This window comes from Accipiter gentilis, chromosome 1 (genome assembly GCF_929443795.1).
Source record: "Accipiter gentilis chromosome 1, bAccGen1.1, whole genome shotgun sequence".
Lineage (NCBI taxonomy): Eukaryota > Metazoa > Chordata > Aves > Accipitriformes > Accipitridae > Astur > Astur gentilis.
Window position 1 is genome coordinate 1407052 of NC_064880.1, and position 18268 is coordinate 1425319.

At 58.0% G+C, this 18268-nt stretch overlaps 1 protein-coding gene across 1 annotated transcript; it reads right to left on the bottom strand.

Annotated features, from left to right (window-relative positions):
• Nucleotides 1–396: 396 nt before the first annotated feature.
• ARHGEF16 (Rho guanine nucleotide exchange factor 16) lies at nt 397–13933 on the bottom strand. The gene is made up of 15 exons (XM_049801531.1): nt 13872–13933; nt 10249–10813; nt 9515–9566; nt 8852–9021; nt 8049–8105; nt 7613–7773; nt 6407–6559; nt 5636–5765; nt 4844–4918; nt 3805–3897; nt 2942–3096; nt 2344–2553; nt 1874–1947; nt 1268–1369; nt 397–833 (listed from the first exon to the last, which is right to left on the bottom strand). Exons 2-15 carry the CDS (start codon nt 10786–10788, stop codon nt 694–696), a joined length of 2112 nt encoding a protein of 703 aa, XP_049657488.1. The 5' UTR covers nt 10789–10813; nt 13872–13933; the 3' UTR covers nt 397–693.
• Nucleotides 13934–18268: the final 4335 nt, after the last annotated feature.

The window sequence follows — 18268 nt, forward strand, 5'->3', positions numbered from 1 at the left end:
CATGCTCCCGGCTTGCTTGTTTGGCAGCACTTGCGAATTGCTTCCCTCTGGCTGAAGCATCCCATTTTTGGCCCCCAAGCTGACTTCATGACAACAACTCTGACTGCACCAGCCTCTGGCACCTGCTAATTTAGCAGGGGACTGAAAGGTGTGGGCATCACCTCACCCTGCGGAGGTCAGAGCTGTGCTCAAAAGAACCGAGAACGCTTTGGGGGGGGGGGGGGGGGGGGGGGGGAGAAGGGAAAGGAAAAAAAAAAAAAAAAAAGAGGAAGGTAAAATTGGGTCAAGGGATAAGCCCAGCATATAGATTTCAGTTCCTAAAAATTCTTGATTCAGGTTTGCTCTCCCTACGCCCCAGGCCTCCCCACGCAAGGCGTGCAGCCGCTGCCAGCAGGCGCAGCCTTTTCAACTTGAGCCAACACCTTGGCTGGCTCTGGAAGCCCGTTCCAGGTCATTAATATTAGCGTCGGCCAGGAGCGCTCGGATGCCGGGTCTCGCGTTAATTAGCTGCTGTCACGGCCGCTACGCAAACCGGTCCTGAACGATACGATCTGCTGCCCGCGACAGCTCGAGACAAACAAAATTCAAGAAGAAAGGCTCTCCCGTGCTCTTCTCGCGACGGGCTCGGTCCGCAGAGGTCTGAAGACCCCCTGAAAGAAGTCACGAGAGAGGCGTCTTCCCTCGGCCGTCAGCCTACACGTCGGTCTCTATCCGCAGCCGCTCCATCCGGCGGACGTTGCATTCCACCGCCGCGCGGCTGGTGATCTGCCGGGCGCAGGACTGGGGAAACCAGCCCCGTTCGCCGTCCCTCAGCCTCTCCCCCCAGCACCAGCCTAGGAGGGGAACAGAGAGGGTGATGAAGGACGACGACGGGCCACGGCTCCCGGGGACACGCGTGGAAGGAGAGGGCTGCCCGCTCCCCTTCCCACTGAGGTGCCAGCTGGAGGCATCCAGGGAAAGCTTTGCAAGGGAGGCGGTTTCTCATTTACCGCCTGTTCTAAGGCTTATTTCCCTCCCTTCCCGGGTCTCTGCTGCTGGCTGCCACGGGAGTCACTGGTAAGGAACGTGGCAGTGCCGCCTCCGTCAGCCTCCGGGGACCCGCCGTCGTCTGCTGGGACACAGCACCAGCCAGCGACACGGACACCACCGGCAGCTAGGGCTTCCTGGAAGCTTCTGAAAATTGCTAAAATCCCGGTTCGCTGGCATGACTGAAGCTTTTTCCCCCACCTACGGTAAACCTTCCCCGGCCGCAGCTCCCGACCCTTACCGTCCTCTCCGCCCAACACCAGGACGACATCAGCCTGCTGCAGGGAAATCTCGTCCGCCTGTTTAGCCAGGTAGGCGCGGGTTATCTCCACTTGGCTCAGATCTGCAGAGGACAACGGGCGGCAGGGACCCAGTGAGACGGCACGGCCGGCAGACCGGCACGCGTGGCCGGTGGCCCTGCCCGGAGGTGGCCCCCCCCGGGGCTGGGCAAGCTGCTCCAGCCCAGCCTGGCTGCCCACCCCGCCGGCTCCACAGCAAGCCGTGCTCCGGTCCCCTCCGGTCCCTGTCCCGCATCTCTCCAGCTGCCCCCTCCAAGCACACGGGGAGGAGAAGCCAAACCTCTTCTTACCGACAGCCAGAGGCATCCCTGGAATTTCACTCTGCCTCCCGGGAAACATTGAAGGTTTATTGTGACCGATAACTTAATGGGAGGCAACTCCTAACGAGCAAGGCATGGTACCTTGAGTTCTCCATCGACACACATCCTCAGCTCCTTCTCCACCAGGAGCGGACAAAACCAGGTAGAAACCTGTGCCTGCAAATGCTCAGGCTCCAGCGCAACCGCTAACCCCCGCAGATCCAGGCCGGACCTCCCGCATGCCGATACCTCCTTTAGGAGTGGTGTCAGGCTTTTCCTTTTCTCTGTGCATCAGCGCAGCCATCCACCGGGCCCGGTCACTCCTGGCAGAGGGAAAACCCGTATTACCAAGAAAGCCGTAGAGACGGGCTGCCGGCAGTAGCTGGGAAATTTCCAGCAGGATGAAGGCTTTCAAGGGAAGTCAGACTGGACAAGCATTTGATCAGAGCATTCACCATAAAGGTACTTCAGAAGCGGTACACGCCACCCAGCCGCTTTGCTTCATTTCGACAGGGGAAGCACTACGTGGGAATTATAAGGGAAATCTAAGCGAGAGAAAGGAACAGAGCAAGGGGAGAAGCCCCCACAGGCCCCCCTTTCTGGGAGGAGGAGCGGGGAGGGAAAGGGTGCTTCGCAGAACCCTCACGGGGATTTCCAAGGCACCAGTTTATCCCACAAGCAAGAACGTGCGCCCTGTGAAATCCCACCGGGCCACTCACAGCGTCTCTGCCGACAGCACGATCTCCTCCCGCCTGCCCTCGCTGTCCTTCTCCATCACCACCCGGAGCAGATGCCCGCCGGCCGCGCCGCGGGCCGTGCCGCCGCTCCCGGTCTTGCCGGGAGGAGGGGAAGGTGGGTCCGCGTTCTCGATCTTCTCCACAGTGATCTGGTCCAGCGTGGCGTAGTTCACGACGGTGTAGCTCTCCTCGCTGCGGCAAAGACGGGAATCGGCACCTCAGCCGCTCTCACAGCCACAGAACCGATGCCGCCGGCTGGGATGGAGCTGACTCCTGGCACCGGCTCGGAGCCCCGGCAGGTGAAGCTCCGCGGGCATCGCCGAGGTGACCCTCACGGCGAGGACACGAGCTGATGCCCGGGGTTGGGACAAGGCTCTGTGGGACTTGCCGGCCGCCCACAAACACAAGCAGGGCGGTGGAGCTGGGTGCTGCCCTTCTGGCTAACAAGGGACGCTTCAATAAAGGTCGAAACAGGGAAATCTCAAGACTTAGGCTATGCGCTGCTTGGGAAATTGAGATTTTAAAGCCCCTAGTTGGTTTCCAGGGACAGGAAGCCCCCCGCGTCCCCTCCAAGACTTACCTTTTCTTCTTGGTTATGATCAGGACGTCGTTGAACAAGAAGAGGTAGCAGAGCCTGCCGGCCCCTCGGCGGAAGATGCCCGCTTCTTCCGACAGCAGCAGGTACAGCTCCCCCCGCTTCAGCAGCCAGCGGGAAGCAGAAATCAGCGGGAAAGGCTGAAACAGATCCGGGGAAACTCTGACTTACTACCTGTCTCACAAGCGACAGGCAAAATCAAGTCAAGAAGCTGTATTTGAACTCGCAGCAGACCGCGGGGTCAGTCGGGATGGATGCAGCGCAAACTTTTAAGCACCTTTTCCAGGAGGCAGCCGTGCACCCCGCTCCAGCATGCCCACAGACGCAGCCCCCCCGAACCGCAGCAGTGGGGCACAACATCAAGGCTTTACTGCAGCCCTTTAGAAATGTGCCCCTATCTGACAGTCCTGGCAGACGGACGAAGCCCCGTGTCTGTCTGGAGCAAGACAGCAAGGGCAGACATCGCTGCCAGCTGATCCACCCAGGTAAAACCTCCCCCGGTCAGGGGCAAGCCCAGCTTTCGCCACCCGTGTGCAGGAGATGAAAGCTCGCAGCGAGGCAGAAGAGAAAGGGAAGGGATGTGAGGGACGGTGGATTATCCAGGACTGTGCTGCTGCATCCCCCAAGCTGGCAGGGCGAGTGCTCAAAAACTTATATTTAAGTCAGAAGAGCAGGAAAAAACGGTCACCCCGGGCACGGAGCGGTGATGCTGCTGCTGGCAGCAGCGATGCTCCAGCCGGTCAAGGCTTCCTGGAAGGATTCCCAGGACAGGTCTGACACGCCTGGGATGGGCCCCTCTAACAGCACGCCCCAGAAGATTTTCTCCCGCCGCCTCCACGGGACCTCACCTTCTTCTTTCCAAATTCCAGCTGTTTCTGCAGGGTGTACATCTGCTCTGTCCTCTCCATAGCACGAGCTCCCTCGTTGCAGTTCTTAACCAGCTAGAAGAAGAAGAAGATGACCACAAGGGAAGCGGAGAACGGCAGGATGCTGAGCCCAGCCGTCCTCCGCACCGGTACTGCTGGCAAAGGGTCAGGCGGCTGCCCTGCTTCCCTCAATGGGAGAAGCAGCCGAATCCCGATGCCGGTTTCAACGCAGGTCTGGGGAAAGGCAGCTGGAGGTTCTCCTGCCACCAGAAATCTCCACGAGAGACATGGCACGTTTGCTCTGCCTGGAGAAGGACCAAAGTGAAAGCGCACCAACACCGAGCTTCGCCGAGGAGCAATATGAAGGGGAAGAATTAATCACCCCGAGAGAGGAAGTTAAGAAAGGAGGACGAACAAGCAGACAGACGGAGGGGAGGACAGAAGCCTTCCACAGGCAGGTGAAGCGACGCACCTCCGCCTGCCGCCTCTCCGGCCCGGCGGTCGTGCTTTTTGTTCCCCCGACGGATGAGTGAGCGGGACAGACCACTCCGGAGCAGCCGGAGCGCATTGCCAGGAGCCGGTCTTTAGTGGGGACAAAAGGAAGAGCCGCCACCACCGCTCACGACTGCCATCGCTTCTGCTGCACCTTCGCTCCTCTACGTTTGCTCTTTGCCTAAATCTCCAAAAACCACGGCAAGTAACTGTCGCAGCTCGCTATCACGTCGAGGGAGGCTCTGAGAATGGAGAGCACTAACAGAGGAGATGACGCTAAAGGGAAGGACAAAAGATGGGCCAAAGAGGAAAGACGAAGAGATGACAAAAAATGGAAAAAACAAGATCAGGTGAAAAAGGTGAGCGAGGGAGAAGACGCCTACATCCAGCAGCTATTTGGAGCAGAGAAATCTCAAGCGAACCGATGCAGGGAGGAAAAATGAGAGGCCAGAACGGCAGGCTCGGGGCCAGAGTGATGGAACGGTGCGCTGGAAGGAGGAAAGGTGGAGAGCTGGCAGCCGGGCCTCACCTTGCTGATGGCTTTCAGAGCTCTGGTGGCAGCTCCGTACGCTGCGGTGCATGCTTTTGTTTTTTGACAGACCGTCTAGAATTTCAAGATAAGATGCTTTAGTGACATTGCCAGACAGAGAACTGCGCATCAACCGCTTCCCTGGGATTTCAGGATGTGACACGTGCTCGAGCCGGTGCCAAGGGCCAGCCTGGCAGGCACGTGGCCAAAGCAAGGTTTAACAGCGCCGGTAGCTGTGAATCGGACTTCGGATGGGGCTTTTGCATCGGATACGTGCCTGACCGTCACCGTCACCCCACGCGCTGGGAAGCCCCCTGCCCCTCACCGCTGCAGCCCATTACAAACTGGGAGCTGTTACTAGAAATCCCACGTCCAGCAGCTTTGCTGTTCAGAGGAGCTGGGACCAGAAGTCCCCGATTTCAGCGAAGCTTGTGCAAGACCTGCTTTCCCTTCCTGGGCCACCTCACCGGTAATCAAACAGGGCGCTCGTGCCACCCCGCTCTGGGTATCTGGACTCAGCACAGGGCACAGAAGAACCTCATGTCACTCGGGTGGATGGCGCTGAGACGTGAAAGCATTTTTCACAACGCTTTAAGCTGCACGTCTGGCACCCACAAGAAGCCGAGCGCTCCTGATCTAAAACCTGAATACGGGCTCGGGCATCCCAGCCTCAGCTCCCAGAGGGATGGAAGTCCAAGCAGAAGGCTGTCCCGGGCTCAGCAAACCACAGAAGGGTATGACACCATCACCTCTTCAGAGGTGCCAAGCAATGCCACCGTGTGACTTACTTACATCTAACAGCAGAGGAAGCCGTGTTACCCTCTGCATAGGGAGAATGAGAAATGATATCATTGGCAGGCCTCCACATTCTGGTTTCCTTTCAATTTGTTTCAAGGTCTCTTTAAATAAGGGGTTTGTGTTTCTGGAACGGGACAAGAAAGCTCCATTAACTCTGTTCTTCAGCTACCGAGATTTTTCCAGCAGCTCTCCACGCACGAGAAATGCAGCGCAGCGACGGCACTGCCTCTGGGGCTCGACGGCAGTCTGCTGAGCTCAGGGCGCGCAGCTGGGGCGGAAAACGGACCGATCCGTTAGCAGGTGGTGGAAAAGCACCTAGCGATGTCGAGTCCACCAAGGGGCGGGTAAAGCCGTAGGTGTACCAACGGTGGACACAAACTTGACCTGTACCACCGGTACGATCTGGAGATGAACAGCCTCCATACGTGCCCCTAACACAGCACATACACGTTACCGACCTCGGGAAGACCCGTCTGGCTTCGGTATGTGGTAGCTTTAACCCCCACTTATCCCCATCCTTCACCCTTCTTACGGCACAACCCAAATCTCTTCCTAATCACCCGACATGGACACGCTGAGGGCTAGAAGTGGAACTCTGCTCAGAAAGGAGACAGCCTTCCTTAGGGAAAAGGAAACACCCACAGGCTGAGGGAGCTACGTGCGGGTCACGGTCCCGTCTGCAGCCACTAGCATCCCGGTAGCCCAGAGACCCCTTGCAGGCAATTCCCTTGCAAGCCCAAGGCCGGAGCGCACGGCAGTACTCACAGCAGCTTCTGAAGTGTCCTCTGCTGGTAGACTTCATTGGAGCAGTAGCTGACGTAAGGATTGAAGTGGTTCGAGGCATGTTCTTCCACTATGTCACTGATGTCGGGAATTAGCAGGTTTTCCTGGTGTCGCTTCTCTAAGTCTTCAAAGAATCTAAGGAGAGAATTTCAAGTAACTTCACTATGTGACTCGTTAGGGCCGGACAAACCAAACAGATGCATATTCAACAACATTCCCACTACAACTTCTCCCCAGTCTGCCCAGAGGAGACGAGAACCTGGATCACACCCACATCTCCAGCGCAGCTCCCAGCAGCTCTGCTGCAGACATGGGGCACGCAGCTCCCGAGCTTCAGATGCACCACGCTTCCTCCGTTCCCGCACGGGATCCCTCCTTCCCTTTAGCTCTCTGGGAAGATTAATTTCTGCCCCACCGGGGCCATTTCTGCCCAGCTGCGGGAAACCGCAAGCCCTCGACACCCCCGCAGCAGTTCCCAGGGCTGCCGCATCCCCGCCTGCGCTCTCCTCCTCCCACTTTCCCACACGGACGTGGCTCGCCGGCCGCCCCGAGCACCAGCTCCCGAGGCGTTTGCTCCCCATCTCCCAGAGAAGAAAGAGCCCTGCTTATGCTGGCTCTTCGAAGGCGCAGTTCCAGTGCCTGCACCCGAGCGATTCCCCGCCCGCGCGTTGGAACAAGCAGCCGCTCGCCACGGTGGCTCGGCCACCCCGTGCCCCACTTTCGGCCGTGCCGCAGCCGGGCTGGAGCCCCGGCGCTACCAGCTCCACCTGCCCGTCTCACCAGCCCGGAGGCAAAGGGAGGCACCACCTTCACGGCCGGACACCCCAGGAGGAATTTCCAGGCAAACAGGAGTGTCCCAGGCACGGGGATGGGCTCATCCAGCTTTAGGTGCCTGATTGCAGCCGTGTGACTGCGTGCCACCATTATAACCCGTTAAAAAAACTGGGTGGCATGAGGATAACAGACCCTTCAACTAGACATTCGGGTCCCGAGTGTGTAACAGCATGAAGCCGCTGCAGGGAAGCGTGCCGCGACCCAAGGCACCGGGAAGAAGGGCAACGGGTGGGATGTCTCAGCACCTTCAACAGCCCAAGGGACGGTTGGTTTTACAGGGCAAATAAGAGGAGCGCCAGCGTCACTCCTCCCGGCCTGCCTGGCCCTAAGCCCACGCCGACGGCCCCCACTTGCCTGGTGCTGACCGCCAGGATGTCGCTGATGTTGGAGAAGAGGTGGTGGTGCTCCGTCTGGGTCATGGTCTCCTTCAGCTCCTCCGACCTCATGAAGTGGCCCACCAGGATGCTCAGGCTGTGCATGTAGGAGTACTCAGAAGTGATGATCTCAAACATCGCCTGGAAAAAGCAAGGCAGTGAAGATGTAACAGCACTAGCTGACTAAGCCAGGCAGCGAATGAAAACTTGGCTATGTCTTCTTTACATTTGGTTGGCACGAAGCCACTGGAAAATGACTTTACTCCGACAGCACGGCATTCCTTGTATCAGCTCATGCGCTGCCTGGCCTACACCAAAAACTTTGGTGCGTTTTAGGACACCCAGCCACACGTGGGTGGCCCCGCCGCCTTCGGCGTTGACCCCGCGCTCCCGGGGACGTCGAAGGCTCCTCTCACCTCCTGCCGCTTGCGCTCTTCGGGGGATATCCTTTGGAGGATGCCCGCTTCCAGCACCTGCGGGCGAGAGGCTGGGATCAGCAGCCGCCTTCGCCGCCGACTGACGGTCCTTGCACGCCCTCTAGTGCGGTCGGGGGCTGAGCCCAGCCCCGCACAACCCGCCAGCTGCCCCGCAGCATCTCCCACCACAGCATCTCCCATTGCCGCAGCATCTCCCATTGCCGCAGCATCATCTCCCACTGCCGCATCTCCCATTGCCAGCACATCTCCCATTGCCGCATCTCCCACTGCCGCATCTGCCACTGCCGGCACATCTCCCATCGCCGCATCTCCCATCGCCGCGTCTCCCGCTGCTCCCCAGCATCTCCCATCGCTTCCCAGTATCTCCCACCACTCCCCAGCATCTCCCAATGCTCCCCAGCTCACAGCTGTCAGCTGATGCCGCTCCGCAGGAGGAGATTATTCTCCCCAAGGGTCAGCAAGGAAAGCCCCAGTACCCAGCAGCAGCACCTGCCTTCTCCCACCCACGGGTGAACCTCTCGCAAGCACAACCGCAGCAGCTCTGCCGGCATCCCGACGAGCCCGGACAGGAACCTGCACGTCCCAGCCAGGGCTGGACAGCCCCAAAACATCCCGTCGCAAAGACTAATGCCGCAGAATTATCCGCTCGTGGTTTGTTCAGCAGCTCAGAGAGCTTTTAAAATACACGCAGCGGTGGCTGCAACACATCATGAGCGTGGGAGCGGGCACGGCGAGGGCAAGCGGGGCTTTTCGGACCCTCCGGGCTGGGCTGCTGCCCCTACCTCTGGGAGCTGGCTCCAGGTCACCTGCGCCGGGCGATAGCTCTGCACCACGATAGCTGCACCCGGAGGGGACGGCTCTTCGGGGATGGATTCCTCCAGCAAATCCTCATCTGACTCATGGCTGACAGAGTTCAGACCTCTCTCACGGATTTCCTGATACAGCTGGGGCTCTGCAGAGGAAAAGGCAAGAGGTCGGCGAAGCCTCTCCCAGCCGTGTCCCGCAGCTTCCCTTCCCACCACTGCCTCACCCTGTCGGCCAAGAGCCCTGCCACAAGCACTGGGGATCCAGAACCAGCACCTCCCTGCCGAGGTCGGACTTTGCACCGCACCGACTAACCAGCGGCTCCCACTCCTGACAGCTTCCCGCAGCCAGCGCGCAGCTCTCCCGTGTTTGCCCAGCGCAAGCAAAGCCGGGAGCGCTCCGGCCGGGAGCGTGGCAGCGGCCTGAGCGTCATCACGCCCCGGGGAGTGGGAAAGCAGGGCTGCGATGCTCCTCTTGCAGGTGGGGAAAGGGAGGCAAAAGCAATTGCCCCAGGCCAGGGACAAGCAGCAGCACACGTGGCAAAGGGAATTCTAGGGATTCGCTTCGCCGAGAAACGCCCCGGTGCCCGGCAAGGCAGAGGGGATGCCGGTGCTCTCGGGAAGACGGGAGGCAGCACTCACGGTCCTTGAACGAGCCGCCACGCTTCTGCACCCTCCTCCGCCCAAAGGTTCTCTACAAGAGGAAAAAGAGGAGAATGTGCTGCAGTTACTCTGTTTTGGTGGCCCTGGAAAGCATTTAGCAACTTCAGGAAAGGGGAGAAGTTACACCCCCACCCCCCCCAGCAAACACCACCCTATCCTTTCAGCCTGATTTCTGTCTGAGCTTTTTTGTTTGCCTTGCCGAAGTGACTCAGCTTTCACCTTGCGTTATCAGGGTCACGATCTAAACCACGCTGCAGTCTGGCCGCTGCCTTTCCTATCTCTCCGTCTCACACCTGGACTTTGCCTGCCCTGGAGTCTCCTTCTCCCCGGACCTGCTTTATCCATGTTTGGCTACCTCGGAGCCCCACACCCAGCCAACCCCACCCTGCAAACGTGCCCGCAGCCGCCCGCCGACAAGCAAGAGCCCCGGAGCAGCCGGTGACGCTCCCTGCCAAAGCCACGTCAGCTCTTGCCGGGCTCTCTGGGGACCTACAGCATCTGCTGGTGACACGCAGGCTTCCCAAGGCACGAGTCACGTCCCCGCGCTCAGCGAGCCCTGCCGGCTCCACGGCGGGCCGACGCAGCTCCGTGACCGACAGGGACATGCAGGAAAAAAGGCTCCGCAGATTCCCCGGCAGCAGCTCATCACCAGGGAAAGCAGGGGCTCGATCCCCACCCGAGAGCAATCGGGCGACAGCGGGCGCGAAACCCACCTTGTTCCTGCCGGGGCTGCGGGCAGGCAGGGCGCTGCCCTCCTCCAACACGGGTTTCAGCGAGGGGACGGCGTTCACCGGCTCCGTCTCCGCGCCTGGGCCCTTCATGGCCGCGCGGTAGGACATGTTCCTCAGGTTGCGTTTGAGGGCCCCCCCACCGTCATCCTCCACCTCCAGGGAAAGGCAGGGGATGGCCGCCCCTTTTGGGTCGGGGCTCAGGGGCTCCCGGTTCGCCCCGACGCTCTGCTGCCGGGAGGGGTTGTTCTTGGTTTTGGTGGAGACAGCCAAGCTTTTGGGGATCAGCTGCTGGGTTCCCACCTTCAGGGCGGCCGGGCTGTCCGTGCTGAGGACGATGCGGCGGGGCTCGGCCGAGGTGGGAGAACCCACTGGTGGGACCGAGGCGGCGGCGGGTGCCGGGGCAAAGCTGCACTTCCCGGGGGGGGAGGTCGGGCTGGGGGGCTCCGGCCGTACCGGGTGGCATCGGTACTCCAGGAAAAAGGTCTTGTCATCCACAGAGCTGCTGGGAGGGCTCCGAGACATGACGGCGGCACAGGGAACCAGAAAGCTGCGTAAGACAGACAGGCAGATAGAACAACTTTTTCCAGAGGGCATTTATGCTTAGCCGTGGCCAGGGTACCGTTTCACACAGGGAACCTCGGGGCAGCGCAGGACACAGCCTCCGCTTTCCCGGGGTGCAGTACGCAGGCAGAGCCCGTATAGACACACATTCGGATGCTCTCAGCGCCCACGTACCTCTCTTGGGGCCGCCCGGTGTGCCGGGGCCAGGCTGGCGGCTCCTGAAGCCTACGTCTGGCTTCAGGCGGAGCGGTGCAGGATGCGGCCAGGTGCCAGGGAGCAGCCGGGCCATGCAGCAGGCACTTCTCCTCTCCCGCTACCACACCTCCATGTCCCCTTTTAATCCCCTTTGGGGACTGGGGGTGCCACCAGCCTGAGCCACCAGGGCCAGGCTTTACCCTCCCGGCTTCCACGTCCCCCGGACTGACGTGCTGCGCAAACCCCGGCGGGCGCCTCACCGCGAGCCCTGCGCTCTTCAAAGCTTGTACCCATCCCAAACCGCTCAGAGGAGCGGCTCCCCACCCCGTGCAAAAAAAACAAACAACACCAGCCCGAGTCCCTAAAGCTCCTTGTCCGGGGTTAAGCTTACTCATCTCCGCCTGAGCCACACCGCGTACCGCGCGCCTACAGAGCAAACACCCGGCGGAGCGTTGTACACCCACTGCCTACCCTGTTGGTTTCGTAATTTGAGGAAAACCTGCGCTTTAATTCCTCTCAACCGAGATCCCGCTGTGTGCCATCGCCACCTCCGAGCTGTTCCTTTTCAAAGGCCACAGACCAGGAACCAAGACTCGAACGCGTTTCCCTGCATCACTGACTGGCAGAAGGACAATCCAGACCCGTCAACAAAAGCTCGTTTGACCAAGACGCCGCTCGTTTTCCTACCCTCGGACACGTGCCTTTTGGCCAGAGGTCTGCCAAAAGTCCTACGGATGAGGAAAGCGCTACATTCCGCCCTTAAGTCCCGGCCTCAGCACCAACCCCGGTCACGAGAAAGGGACGTGCCCCATTTCCGAGGCACCGGGTGCTGCATCACCCGCCGGGTCTCCGGTGCCACTGCGGGAATACCGGATCGCTCACCGCGGCCTTACACCCGCGCCGCTCCTGGGTCCCGGCTGCACCGGGGCACGTGATGCCGAGACTCCCGCCAGCACCCAAACTCCGGCGGTCGTGTGCGGGGAGGAGCTGCTCGCTGGGATAATTTAATACCGTGTTATAGCTTAAAGTCATATTCTAATTTCATATCCCTCGGGGAAACAGCCACCCGTCTCCCTCTCTGGAGCCGGGACAAGGACCGCCCGCTCCCAAACCGTGGGAGAAACCTCTCCCACGCCCTCCCGCTGCTGCCCGGAGCCGCCTCCCGGTCCCGGTTCCTCCCTGGGATTCTCCCCCCCCCCCCCCCCGCCCCCCCTTCCCCACGGAAAACGACCGGTCCCGCGGGTCCCGCACCTACCCGCGCCCCTCGGAGCCCAGCGCCGCGGTGGGCGGGGCGGGGCCGGGAGGGGCGGGGTCACGCTGAGGAGGGGCGGGGTCGCAGCGCGGAGGGGCGGGGCCGGGGCCTGAGGCGCCAGGGTCTCGCTTAGCGCCGGGACGGGGCTGGGGTGAGGGGGAGGCCGGGGCGCTGCCCCGAAGCAGGGCCCACCGGGAGCCCGGGCACCTCGGCGGGGAGGAAAGCTTTGCTCGGCCTCCGGGTGCCGTGCCGGGGTCCGAACCCGTTTCACAGGCCCGAAGAAGCTGGCTCGGCTTCCCCCGGGCACGTTGTTTTGCCGCTTCGTGCCATCGCTCCAGGCGGGCACGACCCCAGCGCTTCTCTGCGAGCCCCCCGCGCTCCCTCAGGCCCTCCCGTACTCCTTCAGGCCCTCCCGTTCCCAAAACGCCCCTCGCCAAAGGTTACGCGACGATTCGGCGTCGCCCTCCCGTCACGGGAGACAAACCGACGCTCCCCGACCGGCCTCGGGGGTCCGCGGGTCCGGCGGCGGCTGCTCTGTCATCTCCGACAGGCCCGTGGCAGCCCAAGCCTCCCGCGGTTAGGCATAATCCCGGACTGTCCCTCTGCTTTTTTGGATGCCGCGGGCTCCCCGAGGGGAAGGGGATCTAAGAAGGGTCAGGCTGTTGACAGCCGCCCGGTAAGGCCGGGCTCAACAGTGCTCTCTGTATTTACTGGGAACAGGCTTTTCCTTGACCTTCTCTCTTGCCCCTGCTCCGATTTCCCCCCGCCCCTAAAAATGGAGCCTTTCTCTCGCTGGTTTATGGTGAATCTCAAGTGCCTTCTGGATGACAAAGTCCACTTGTCAGCAATATTCTTTTAAAAGACTCTGTTCTCTTCTGTCCAAGGCCTGCCCAACAATCGCTCTATTATCAGAGCTTTCTTATCCGATAGATTTTTTTTTTTTTTTTTCCCCTTTCCCTCCGGGGTTAATAAGGAGAAAGGTTGCCAGCCGTCACAGAGAGGCGGAGGGTTTCTACTCAAGAGTTCAGCTAAGACTGGAACCCTCGCATGGCGAGCTCCAGGGAAGGGCTATTATGCTGTACGTAGGATCCCATCATTTGATCACGATGAATGACTTTTTGAAGCCGAGACCATTCATCGGTTTTGTAATGCGTGTTGTTAAGTTCAAAGACCCTGCTTTCAAGTCATTTTTGCTCCCAGGGCCCCCGCTGAAACATCTGACCGCTATCACTAGATAGTTCGCTAACTCTCGGCTCGTAGTTGTGAAAGGAAATATTCTTGGCATTTTTAGATAGCTCACCAACACCTTGGCCGAACCCATTCCTCCACCCCAGACCGTGCTGGCTCTTCCCCACGAGAATGCCGCCGCATCCCTTTGGCAGGATGAGATGTGGCTCGGCAGCACCGCCTGGTCCTTCTGGACCTCGGCAGCCAGGAGGGGAGTCCATCATTGAGTTTCCCGAAGCTCTTTCAAAGTATCACCAACCAAGCACGTAAAGCGTCAGACAACAAAGTTACCGCAGAGGTGGCGAGGGCTCGTTAGCGTTCTACCACGTTATCCAACACGGAAACATTCTGCCAGCTCCAGGTACCTTACCGGTCATCCCACGTAGCCCTCAGGCGAGACCGTGAATGCACCGCCGCACCTCCCAGGGCTGCCTGCTCCCCCCCCCGCGCCCTCCCTGGAAAGCAGCCCCTCGTCAGAGAAAATGGAAGAACACGCCGGGCATCAGAGAGGGCGGGCAGCGCCGCAGAGCCCCGCGCGGTTCTCCGGGAGGACGCGCGGCGTTGCGAGGAGCAGCGACGGCGGAGGGCTGGCTTCCTTCTGCACCGGAACGAGCTGTTTGGGAAGAGGAGGAAGAAACATCGTTACTTCTGCAGACTAATAAAAGTTCCGAAATCCCGTTCTTCCACCAGACTGCTTCTAAACGTCCAGCACCCTCAGACCCCTCCTGTCCAAGCCCCAGTTTCTATCACGTTCCCCTTCAATTCTTGGGCTTGCTCGCCCGCCCTACGCCTTTGCAACTCGCCTCTTAACAAAGTAAGAAAGAAACCCACCCAAACACCCCATTACCGTGCGCGGTCTTGTGTCTCTGTTGTTCTTCCAAGAAAAAAAGCTCACGGGACCATTGCTTATAAAAGCACACAGGTTTATTGCATATCAATCTCATGTATAAATTCATTGTAGCATTGAAAGATTACATTTGGTATACATTCCTATTCTACAGCATTAACCTCAAAATCAGCTTTTTCTAGTCATTATTTTAAAGGAATTTCTCTACACAAGTACATTTGTCTTTTATCACAAGCATCAAAATGAAATTTGTAAAATCGCTTTTTTTAATTATTTTCTACACTTCATATCTTTTATTTCATTATGCTCCCAACAAAGCGATTTCATATTAATTAATAACTGCCAACACTTTTTTTTTTTTTTCTCTTCCTTGGCAGTTCGAGGCTTCTAGCCTCGGACGCAAAATCTAATCACATATACAATAAGTGCATCTACGGAATTTTTTTCTTTTTAATAAAAATTTCACAAACAGACACAATAATGACTGCTAAACACAAGTCATGCACAGTTTACTTATAAACATAACAGAAGCAATATACAATCAAGAATGATATGGAACAAGCACCATCCTCTTTCTCAATGTTTTTTAAACATTATATGAAAACCAGACATTTACAATTGATTTAAAAAAACACTATACAGTTCTAAAGAAAAAAAAACCCCCAAACTAAATCATATCTGTATTGTAACAATGGGAAAAGGAATGACATAGGATGCACAGATTTATGATTCTTGCAAGCACAATATATATATGTTTTAAATTACATCTTCTGCAGGCTGGAAATGACATCAGGGCAAAACATCTCTTGCTTTGAAGAGAGCAACGAGAATGTAAAATACATTGAGAATTACTTTCAGAATTACTTTGTTCACATGTGAATTGCACATTTGGAAATCAAAGCTGCCTTTTTCTTCTTTTTCATTCTTTTTCCAAAGTGGTGACAAGAATTAATGACAGAAGAAAGAGAAAAAGAACCTTGGAATCATTCAATAACATTTTAATCACAGTATCACTCAACACTACAGAGAAGAAGTTTCATGGCTTTGGGAGAACACTACTGACCATCGTCTAGGAGCAGAGGGTTTTGCCCTTATGTTACCAGCGCTGAGCCGAGCAGACTGCATCGCTCCCTGCCCGTTTTCCGACGGGCAGAAACGGACAGGTTCCTGCACCGTGACGCTTTCCCCCTTCCCCCGCCACACACACACACACAAAATACAGCACATAGAAATCGAATGTAAGTCAGTAGATTGAAGTCGGCTGAGGGGAGGGGGGCTCACAATCCAGTGCTTTGATGCTTAGAGTCAAACACGTTCATGTCATTGTGCAAGTGCTTTTCGAAATGCTTCGTATGAAGTGAAAAAGAAGCCGTTTTCGAGAACGTCTACGGAAAGTCTAAGTGCTGATTAGGGAGAAAGCGAAAGCTTCCACTAGGCTGCTTTAAGCAAGACGGAAACCAAGCTTTGCTTTTTTGTCCCGGAATGCGGTTGAGCAAACTCGCCTCGTGTGTTTTGCCGCTTAAAACCCCGTTTGGTTTGGCTTCGCTGCTGGCACTCGGCTGCTCCTGGGCATGCCCCCGGAGCAGCCAGCTGCCCGGCAGGAATGCCCGCACGCATCAAAGCGCAAAGTGGGCGCCTCCGACCCGCACGCTCTCGGCACGTCCCGCGGGAGGACGCGGCGCAGCCGCGCGCTCGGCACCACGGTGGTCATGCTGCACCGGCAGCTTTCTGCATCGGCCCTGGGGATTCGCATCGGGACCGACCGCCAGCACCCGAGCAGGCGAAAGAACAGGAAAACACGTCCGTCAGACCTACTTTCTCCTCCCTCACCAGCTCAGGCAGAAAGATCTATCCATGGTCAAAGTGGCAGTCAGGAGAACCAAGGTCCCTTCTCCGAGTACCTTCACTTCAGCGGCGCCGAGCAGCCGGGGACGGCCAGCAGCTGTCAACCTTACTTGGTCATACAAAAACTTCACAGTTCTCTCCTCCTCGCCGTTGTGGCAATACGGCTACGAGATGCAAACACGCTTTTAATATATACATCCTACACAGATACTCTTGGTTTAACTCACACCTCGCGCGGCACCCTGACCTTCAACCAAGCAGCGGGCCATATTCCAACCGCCGCAACCCACACCTCGCTCTATTGCGCCGGCGTTGCGGTTCCTGAGCACAAGGCGTTAGTGGCACTACCGCTCCATGTCTCATGGAAACCGAGGGACCCAGACCTTCCCCACCGCCCACGCTGGGAAGCAAGCTGCGCTCGGACGGCAGAACCTTCCTCGACACACGCACCTCTCGGGAAACATCCTTCAAAATAAGGGACTGCTTTTGCTAAAACAGCAAGTCGAAACCTAGACAGCTGCTACGAGTTGCAACACGTTTCAAGTGCGATTGAATGAAAGCTATGAGATAAATAGCGATTCAGTAGAGGCTTTCTGTTCATTTATCTTAACGGTGGAAAAATTAAAACTTGTAATCAGTGCTAAATTAGAGGAGTCAGGAGATCCTACAACAAACAGAGACGCTAGCTAGACAAAATGGGAAGAGAACCGAACTGGGAAACGTGAAAAGAAATCATTTCATGATTTTAAAACCTGTATTTTTAATGTCCTTAATCCCTGGCTGGATTGTACCTCCCCGTCCCTGGCCAGCAGCACGCCGCAGGAGGAGCCCTGCTCCAGGAGAGCCACGGGGAGCACGAACTGCCCGGCGAGGGAGAGAGCGACTGCGCAAGCTCGAGCGGAGCGAGGAGCTGCTGACAAACCATGCTGCTGAAGAAACAACACAACGGACAGGAGGGCTGAGATACCGAAAACCAAATACACCCAGAACAAATTCCCCCCCAAGTAACATTGGCATTTCTCAGTCCTGGGCCCACATTTTGGAGACCAGCTCACTGCTGCTCCCTCGGCTGCTCCGTTACCTCCTCACGCCGAGGAGCGTGATGCTGACCTCTTCAAAGATTGCTTCAGCGATGAACAAAACATCGGGTCAGAGCACACAAACACTATTACCTACAGATCTTGTTCCAACAAGGCAGACAGCACTGCGGTCCCTATCGGAAAGATGCTCAGACGTCCGGCTTACTCCAGGCAGCTGCCAGGAGCCACGGAGCTCCAGCTCAGACTTTCGTGCTGGAACGGGACGGGACCGATCTATCCCCACGCTTAAGGCTTCCGTGCTCTCCTGGAGCAGGGTCTGGGAACCTGCAGGGCCGGACAGTCCCATGGGGGCCAAGTGGTTCTCCAGGCCGTGCTGGTGGCGATGGGCCCCCGGCCCCGCCAGCGCTCGCTGGACGAGTCTCTCTGCGTGCGCCGGGAGCGAAGCTGGCAGCTCGCCGCAGGTCAGGGCTCGCAAGCCGGATGCCTTCCCGGGACAGGGCACGGGCGCGCACCCCTGCTGCGGCGAAGAGCTAGTCCGCCGTGGATCCAGCTCTGCCGTGCCGCGTCCCCTCGGCAGAGTCGCCCGCTGGCCCCCGGCTCCGGGGAGGCACCGCATCCCCCAGCTCCCAGGTCTGCACCTCGGTGCCGGCGGGCGGCAGGGGCTGCCGGCGGCACACGCGGCACGGTGGCGTCGCTCGCCGGCGCGGTGGCATCGCTCGCCGCGCTCGGTGGAAGGGCGCGTGGGCAGGGGCCGCTCGCTTTCTGGCGGGGGTTGCGTTTGCTTTCCAGCCGGCCGAGGAAATAAATAGAAACCTTCGTCTAACGCGAGGGTCGCTTCAAGGCAAAGGTAACAAAACATATGATTGTCTGGAGAATCGGCAGCGCGACTAGCAGGATTGATCAGGGTCATTTGGCACGTGGACAAAATCTTCCTACTCCCTGGTTATCAATCATACGACATACGACCTTAATTACACAATTTTGGTCCTTCACTACATACTTATATTAACATTATTTCTTCACAATAATGATACC

What these genes read in the sequence shown, in the direction of transcription:
- ARHGEF16 (XM_049801531.1), bottom strand. Translation starts at nt 10,788, where the DNA reads ATGTCTCGGAGCCCTCCCAGCAGCTCTGTGGATGACAAGACCTTTTTC. An exon ending in GTGCTGTCGGCAGAGACGCT is followed by an intron (nt 1,948 to 2,343) that starts GTGAGTGGCCCG and finishes TCCCTCTGCCAG; the next exon opens with GAGTGACCGGGCCCGGTGGA. An exon ending in TGACACCACTCCTAAAGGAG is followed by an intron (nt 1,370 to 1,873) that starts GTATCGGCATGC and finishes TGTCCTCTGCAG; the next exon opens with ATCTGAGCCAAGTGGAGATA.